This window comes from Lonchura striata, chromosome 6, assembly GCF_046129695.1.
Source record: "Lonchura striata isolate bLonStr1 chromosome 6, bLonStr1.mat, whole genome shotgun sequence".
NCBI lineage: Eukaryota > Metazoa > Chordata > Aves > Passeriformes > Estrildidae > Lonchura > Lonchura striata.
Window position 1 is genome coordinate 15,312,032 of NC_134608.1, and position 7,898 is coordinate 15,319,929.

The window sequence follows — 7,898 nt, forward strand, 5'->3', positions numbered from 1 at the left end:
ATGCATTAAAAGATGTGTAGAATTTGAGAATGTTTTAGCAAATCAAGGATAGCTTGTACAATAAAGTACAACTTTCCTTGTTGTTGCTGTGGCCTTTTTAAGTCATCATAACTTCAGAGGCATTGAATTCTTTCCAGTCTAGATAGACTATCTATTGTGTCTTCAAAAACTGTGTTAAAAGTTTTAGAAAGGGATTGTGTTGTTTTCTACACTGATAGATAGGATCTCTCAAAAAACAATGGTTTTGTTCCCAAAAGGGTGAATAATTCAATCTTCCACCTTGATAACTCATTATTACCATGTTATTTTGAGTATGACACAAATGTCAAGGTCTAGAAGCTTTAACACTAAGCAGGCACAAATGAAAAAAAAAAAAAAGTAGCTGAACACAAAATCATACACTACACACAACAATGTAAAAAGCCCTAGGGAAATCTATCAGAAAAGTCCTCAGAAAACAAACCACCCTGCAGTGCACATGCCAGTAAGCATCCAGAACCAGATTCTCATCAGGCAGATACCTGCTTTGGGCTGTATACCATAAAAGAGTGAGCTATGGTAAGACAAATTAATATAAGTAGTAAAATGAATCAAGCATCAGAAAACATGGAAACTCATTTCACAGGAGTTATAAAAATTATTGTCTCTGAGCTGCTTATTGCCACTGTCCTGGTCCAGGTCACAATGTTCTGAGGTAGAATGCAAACTATATAGTTGCTTCAATGTGTTCCAGCAGCTTATCTTAATCTGCTGGTTTTATGATAAGCCATCAATCTTGACACTGACTTGGCTAAGATGCACAACTACTTTGCTGTCTTCGTCCTTCTGTTGAGCCAGCATCATGCAAAGCACAGACAGAATACAACTCTTCAGTGACTCCTGTTAGAGGCTCCAGAAACCACCAAACACACAAGCTGAAGCTCTAAAACATAGATCTGAGACACTCAAATGCCTCTCCCTCCCTAAGTCCCTAAACCCATTTGATTTCAATGAAAAGTTCATAACATCCCTGGCAGTCTGGTCTAAGGAAGCCCAGTTTCTCTACCAGAATCAAGGTTAAATGAGATTAAAAAAATTACAGTCCACTTTGTTACCACGGTCTTATTAAATTAGAACTTGCTCAGTCTAATTGCAGAATGGTACCTAATTACAACCAAGTATTCTGGGCATCAGCAATTTAAAGCAGAAGTTCACTTACGCTCAAGTTGTATTAAAGTAACCCTAGCCACCAGGAGAGCTACTACATCCTCTCCTTTTGCTTGCCAAACTGTTTCTATATCCACATCATGTAGAAAATCAAAGTTGATTTATCTGAAAATTAATGCGACTAGAAATTATCAGCTTTAGCTAGATCTTCTTATCAATCTACCTCATTAAATAGTTATCTGAAAAATAGTACTAGGACAAAAGGGGAGACTGAAAGTAAAGACATTCACTAGAAATAATAATGAGAGAGATTAACTTTTCAGGATTATCAAAATTGCAATTATCACTTTAGAACATGAAACCAAACTATGAAAGGCGACAACAAAAAAACAATTACAATGAAATCACATATCTTGGAAGTGAGATCTCACACAAGATCAATGTATCAATGTACTTACCACGTGCTAAAAACATTTGTAGGTTTATAATTACATCATACTTAAGAGAACACAATGAACAGAAATTTACAAAATCTGTGACCAAACATCATGGCTAGACACAGACAAGACACTGTGGAAATACAAAATAATAATTAGATGGTTACAAATACATACCAGATGAGCAAAGCAATTAACTTTACAATATCAAGTGAAAGACCACACCAAAAACTATACGGTACTACTGGCAAATGAGAAGCAAAGAACACAAGAAATGAAAAGTGAAGAATAACTGATGAAACTCTGAGAGTTGGAAAATGGATACCTTCTCATATATACAGTAAGCAAAAATCAGTCACTAGGGGGGAAAAAAGAAAATCTATCCTCTCCAACTTGGATCTCAATGCACCTATTTTCAGACTACTATAGTAAAAGACTTCAGGAGCAGAAAAATTCTAAAAACAAGTATCTAGCAATCATACAGCTACTCTGCATATAAGCAAATCCAAGTTCAAGGGTGGGGAGATGTTTGGGACAGGTTTTAGAACAAAAAGATTTGAAAAGAGAAGAAAGTGATTGAGTTTTTTTGTTCAGAATGAAAGCCTTTAAAATGTGAAGACTCTTTCTGAACTTTCCCAGAAAATCACTAGTAAACATTAGCTTTGCTGTAGCATACAAAGGTTTTATCCATTATTAATCAGCTCTATTGCAGTGTACAAGCAACACTGAAGATACCTCAGTAAATTTAAAATCTTCAACTTGCAGATTAGGGTGCAATAACCAAATGACAATACAAAAGACATTGCGACAAAAATAGTATTTTGATGTTACCTGTAGATATTTAAAATGAGAGATCTGCTTTCTATTATTGTTCTTATATATTTTTAATGTATATGGAGATAACACCATCTATTCCAAATGGGATAAAAGCGAAGTGTCATTAACAATTTGTTTCAATCTCAGCAAAGCTATTTCTATGGACAGATTTTCAGAAAAAGCAGTGGCTTTCTGCATAAGATCAAGATTAGTCCCACATAAGGAACAACCTGAAGGACAGTGAATAATGCATCTGTGTGAGAAAATAAGGCACAGAAAGACTGGACTGACATTACTATCAAACAGCAACAGGCAGGTATATTGTATTAAAATAGATGAAAAAATCCTGTCAAGCCAAAAGAACATACTCTTGTACATTATATAAAAGGTACTACTAGGCTACAGGCAGCTTTTCAACTCTGCTTTTACTCCACTCAGTACAATGACAGCAACATACTATTCAACAGCAACAGCTTCCACTGGATTACTGTATTAACATACATGCACAATAAGACTATCTTACAAAAAGCCTTTCAAGTAGAGTTGAAGGTACCTTTCAGCAATGAGAACAATGCAGAAGGAAAAATGAATGCTTCATTAAAAGAAAAAGAATGTTATGTCTCAAACAGCTGCTCAAGTAGAGAAGATAAAGATGTCAGATGAAGGCCAGGTTGAAAAGCAATTCATAAGATGAAAGGCACGAAGTAGAACCTTTTGCCATTTAAAAAGGCAATTAGGACATATATGCTGCAAATGTCATCTTTAACTGGAAAAAGAGCAAAGAAATTTGCTACCACACTGGAAAATAAAAAAAAAAAAAAAATCACCTATGCTGGTTGAGGTAAAACCCAGAATGGACACACATCCTTTCAGGGATATGTACCACATGCACACTGTTTCCTCCAAATTTCCCTACAGTCAACAGACTGCTTTGTTTACAGCAACTAAGAGCAAAGCAAGATTTTAAATCCTCTATTTAATAAATTTCAGCATAAATAAAATACCCAAAGCATAAACAGAAGTCAGTATCATAAGCAGTATCAGCGGACAAAAATGATAACATACAAATAATGCCATGCACCCAAAGAAAACTGTATCACCAAGAATATCTATTCTAAATACTGAACACAAGCATAGACTAGAAAAGCACTTAAAATAGCAGAATAAGCAAACTGAGAGGGAGCTGCAGCTGGTCCTCCAATTACTAGGTATTGTTTAAAAATGCATATTCAACTCAAAATCCCTCAGAACATTTTTACTCTCAAAAATGACTTAGACTGTAGTTGAAAGATTCATACTTTAAACTACCAAATTTAAGTTATTCAAATAGCTGCAAATAAATACTTTCAACAAGAAGGAGATAAGATGATGAAAACCAGAACAGAGGGAAGTATTAACACAGTATTTTCTATAGTAATTTCTATAAACTACAGAACTAATCTCTCAAGTTTTCTCATCTGAAAAGTCCAAACACACAAAGGATGCTAGAACAGCTCTGTTACCAATCTGTGTTAACTGCCCATGTGTGAATATTTGCTTAGAGTATGAACTCCCTGAATTATTGGTATTAATAACATTGACACTGAGGGAATCTTGCAAAATCAACTGCAGGGGAAAAGATGATTAAGAACAACTGTGTGCTGGTGAGAAACATATTAAAAGCTCAGAAATTCTTATACATGTACACACACACACCCCATTACAGGGTGATTTTTTTGTATATATTTTTTGTATCTATTTTTGTATCTATTTTCATCTTGCCTGTATGCTTAACATAGTTGATGGTGAAAGAACTACTAATAGACAGAAAATTAAAGGAGTAAAGATTAAAACACTAAAAAAGCTTTATGCAAACATGATGGTCAGCAATGGTGCACAGCAACATTTTAGGAAATACCTGAGTAGATAAACAGCCCTTTCAATATCACTGAGTTCTTCATCAACTGTCAATTTTTCTATTTCTTCTGGCGTCTGTCAAGTGTGAAATAGAGATTATGAGTTTACAATGCCTGACTACTTCATTGTTTTAGTCTTAAAACAACCCCTTTCTCCCCACACACAGAGGGAGGGCTTCATGAGTAATTTGAATTTATTCATGAAACCTCTAGCCAACACTCCAAATTCAATCAAATAAATCTTTCACCAGGAAAAGATGGAATGTCAGAGAAGTACAGTTTCAAGTCAGACACTATCACTGTTAAACAAGTGGCATATAATTTCATCTAAAGACCCAAGCTAGTCTATTTGTTCCCATCTCAATCTTATATTGAAAACATCAAACCCCTGATATATAGAATTTGAAATTGTTTATTCTAAAATGACTGACGACAATGTTTCATATCCTAGTGCTGTTAAAAAAAAAAAAAAAAGGTCTATTCGCTTGTGCACAATTAAAACAGACACAATTTAAAATGGTTTTTAAAGCACCGTTCTTTTTCGAGGTTATACCTTCAGGCTCCTGCGTACTGGCCTCTCTATAATAGTTAGTTCCTGCAGGTCTTCTATGTATCCAAAAATACTGCTATGACTAAAATCCATTTCGGAGAAGATTACTGGGCGCATGTAACAACTAAAGCCTTCGGCAGCCGCCGCTGTCCCCGAGCCTCACATCGCCCCGAGGGCGGCAGGACCGAAGCCCCGGGCGCTCCCGCGGCCGGCAGCAGCCCCGGCCGGGCGCACACTGCGGCAGCGCCGGCCGCCGCCCCCGCCCGCCTCCGCCGCCAAACTTTCCGCTCCGCCCGGGCGGGCAGGCGGCGGGGCCGGCGCCCGCAGCCCCCAGAGCCCGCTGCGGCCGCCGGTCCTCGGCGGGCGGGAGTTTCCAGCCAAGTTTGGCCTCGGCGCTGGCCACCCCTGGCCGCGGCGAGGGCGCGGTACCGGGGTGCCGCCGGGCGCCAGAAGGGCCGGGCGGAGCGCTCGGCCGCGGGCTCGCTCCTCAGCGGCGGGCACGGCAGGGCGCGGAGCGGAGCAGCCCCGCCGCGGTGCCCGGTGCCGCCTCCCCGCCCGCCCCGGGAGGAGGGACGGTCGCTGCGGTGCAGTGACGCTCCCCGCCCCCGTCCCACGGCGCAGCCCCCTCGGCTCCTTCCCCGGGTGAGCGCCGCAGCCCCCGGCCGGGACAGCTCCAGCCCCGCCGAGCCGGTCTCCGGGGCAACGCGGCGCTCCCGCGGCCTCAGCGGGGCAGGGCGGCGGCGGGAGGCGCGGCCCCTCAGCGCCCGGCCCCGCGGCCGCGGGGCGGCCTCGCTCGCTCGGCGGCAGCGCCTCGGCCGCTGCTCCTCCGGCCCTCCCCTGGGGGGCGGGGGACCCCCACCCGTGTCACCCGCCTCACCGCTGTGCCACAGAGGACTACACCGGAGAAACTGAAACAAGTGCTGTTTTTAATGGAAAGTCCAAAACAGGTTTCCCCCCCAATGAACGCTTTTATATTAATGTTTAAAAAAAATTACTTATTTGGCAGTAAACTGTGAAATTCTGACGAAGACATCACTTACACTCTTCATAAATTCTCGTTCTTCACCTTCTGCATTCTAGACCCAGGTTACACACCCTCACACTCACAGCAGCAACAGATTTCCAATAGGAATAGTTTTCCTGATAGATGCAATTAGGCCTTGGATGCCTTTACCATTTTAGCTCACAAATGTGGATTGCCTTAGGGGCTTAAGGGAGAGTACTTTTTTTCAAAATAAAAGTATGCTAATTACCTCTGATTCATATTCAAATAAGCATGGATAATCTTCAAAAACTTAGTAAGAGAGCTTTTGGGGTGGGTTAGTGATGCAAAATGCACACAAGACAAGAATCATACAGAGTTAGACTCAGCATTTACTGACATAAGTAATTCGCCAGACCTCTAGACAGTGGCCTTTGCAATGTTTATCTAAACACAACAGCCACACTAAGACCAGAAATTTAAAAATCTGTTAATATTTCACAAGGGCTTATTTGAGGGGTGTAATGTTTTTTTATCCCTGGGAAATACCCACGTGACCAGGTAAGTTTTGTTTATAAATAAGATGAAAAGTAATTCCAGAAATCATAAAGATTATATGATACTATGTGGTATATTACCCAGAATCTTACTAAGTTTTATTCTGTGACTGGCAAGCACCTCAGCTTTTATTTAGCAAAAAAATAAACATTGTCCCCTACGTGTTACTTCTCTGTCTACCAGTTAGGCTAAATCCTATGCTCAGATAAACCAGTAAAACATTAAAAAATTAGAGGATCTCCAGTAATTTCAAATGTACAACAGAATTATTTGCAGAAAAATCTAATCCAATTTACATATAAATAATTAAAGTATTCTGTAATATAAAACAAAAACCATTTGGAATTTTTAAGGCCTGATGATGAATTAAAATGAAAAACACTCTTTTGAACATCTTTGCAAAATCTTTTTAACCAGGGACCATCATTAGACAGCAAATACAATTAATAGCTGTAACTGAACCTAACCTCTCAGAGTAGGCAAGGAACTAACTCTACAAGAGGAAATAAAAAAAGAGTTTTAGACAATGTTCCCTCCTCAAATACAGAGTCCTGGCATGCAGGCTTCTGACAATGATAAGTATCAGGAGAACATACTGAAATCCCAAACACAGTTAGTTAGGAAAATCCTTTTGCAAGTTCTTTCACAGCCAATCTGTGGTTATTTCACCTTGCAAGTAGTTCTCATGAATCACAGAGATCTTCTGAGATCAAAGGTACTTTCTTTTGAATGCCTTGAACTAAGAACTCAATGCAGTTTTTAAACAAGGAATCCAGAATTCAGTTTTAAAGACTGAAAAACACAGTTTAAATATGCAATTAGGCTGATTTCTCATGTTATATTTTACATAAACTTTATAAGCCACTAAGGAAGAGAGTTTTTGTAAATGTGTAAACATTTAGAAAAACATCTTTTCCTTAGAGCCTTTAAAAACCTGTCCTTCTAACTAAGTTCAGGAAACACAGAGCAGACATGATTCCCATTAACTTTAGAATCTATAGATATGTCAAAGATGTCTACAAATATCTCGGGAAATGTGAAAAGCAGAATATATATATTTTTTTAAATACAGTACTGGACTAGAAAAAAGAACACAGAAGGAATTAGATTAAATATAAACAGATCTCATTTTGACCCACACATTTGGCAGAAGAAAGAAAGCTTACATATATTGTTTCAAAACCGCATACATAAAAATTAATCCCCTCTGATAATAAACCTGCAGGCAAGTGGTCTCTCATTCTCATCTGTGATTAAAGTCACATATGGCTTCCCTTCCACTGCTGCTGCTTTCAGCTCCTCCCTTTTCCACTTGTCTCTTCTCTCAAATAAAACTCTACTCTCAGCTTCATTCCAACCTTGTCATAGCTATTGTATTCAGGAATCAAGAGCTATTTCATGCTGCTTTAGTGAAATCCAGGGTGAAATGGAACCTTCATTTTAACACAGGAGCTGTGTAACCTTGGAAAGACAGGACCAGGCTGATTTCAAATAAGCATTCCTTGAGGAAGACA

General features: G+C 39.4%; 1 protein-coding gene across 3 annotated transcripts in view; it reads right to left on the minus strand.

Moving 5' to 3' along the window:
- PPP4R4 (protein phosphatase 4 regulatory subunit 4) overlaps nt 1–5,094 on the minus strand; it is a 58,831-nt gene extending 53,737 nt beyond the window's left edge. For all 3 annotated transcript variants that reach the window (XR_013340143.1, XM_021541293.3, XM_021541297.3), the window contains exons 1-2: nt 4,848–5,094; nt 4,297–4,370 (exon numbers count right to left, since the gene is read on the minus strand). Coding sequence is in view for 2 of the 3 variants with exons in the window: in XM_021541293.3 (XP_021396968.2) it covers nt 4,297–4,370; nt 4,848–4,961 (188 nt within the window). In the remaining variant the exon portion in view is untranslated. The remainder of the gene's footprint in view (nt 1–4,296; nt 4,371–4,847) is intronic.
- Nucleotides 5,095–7,898: the final 2,804 nt, after the last annotated feature.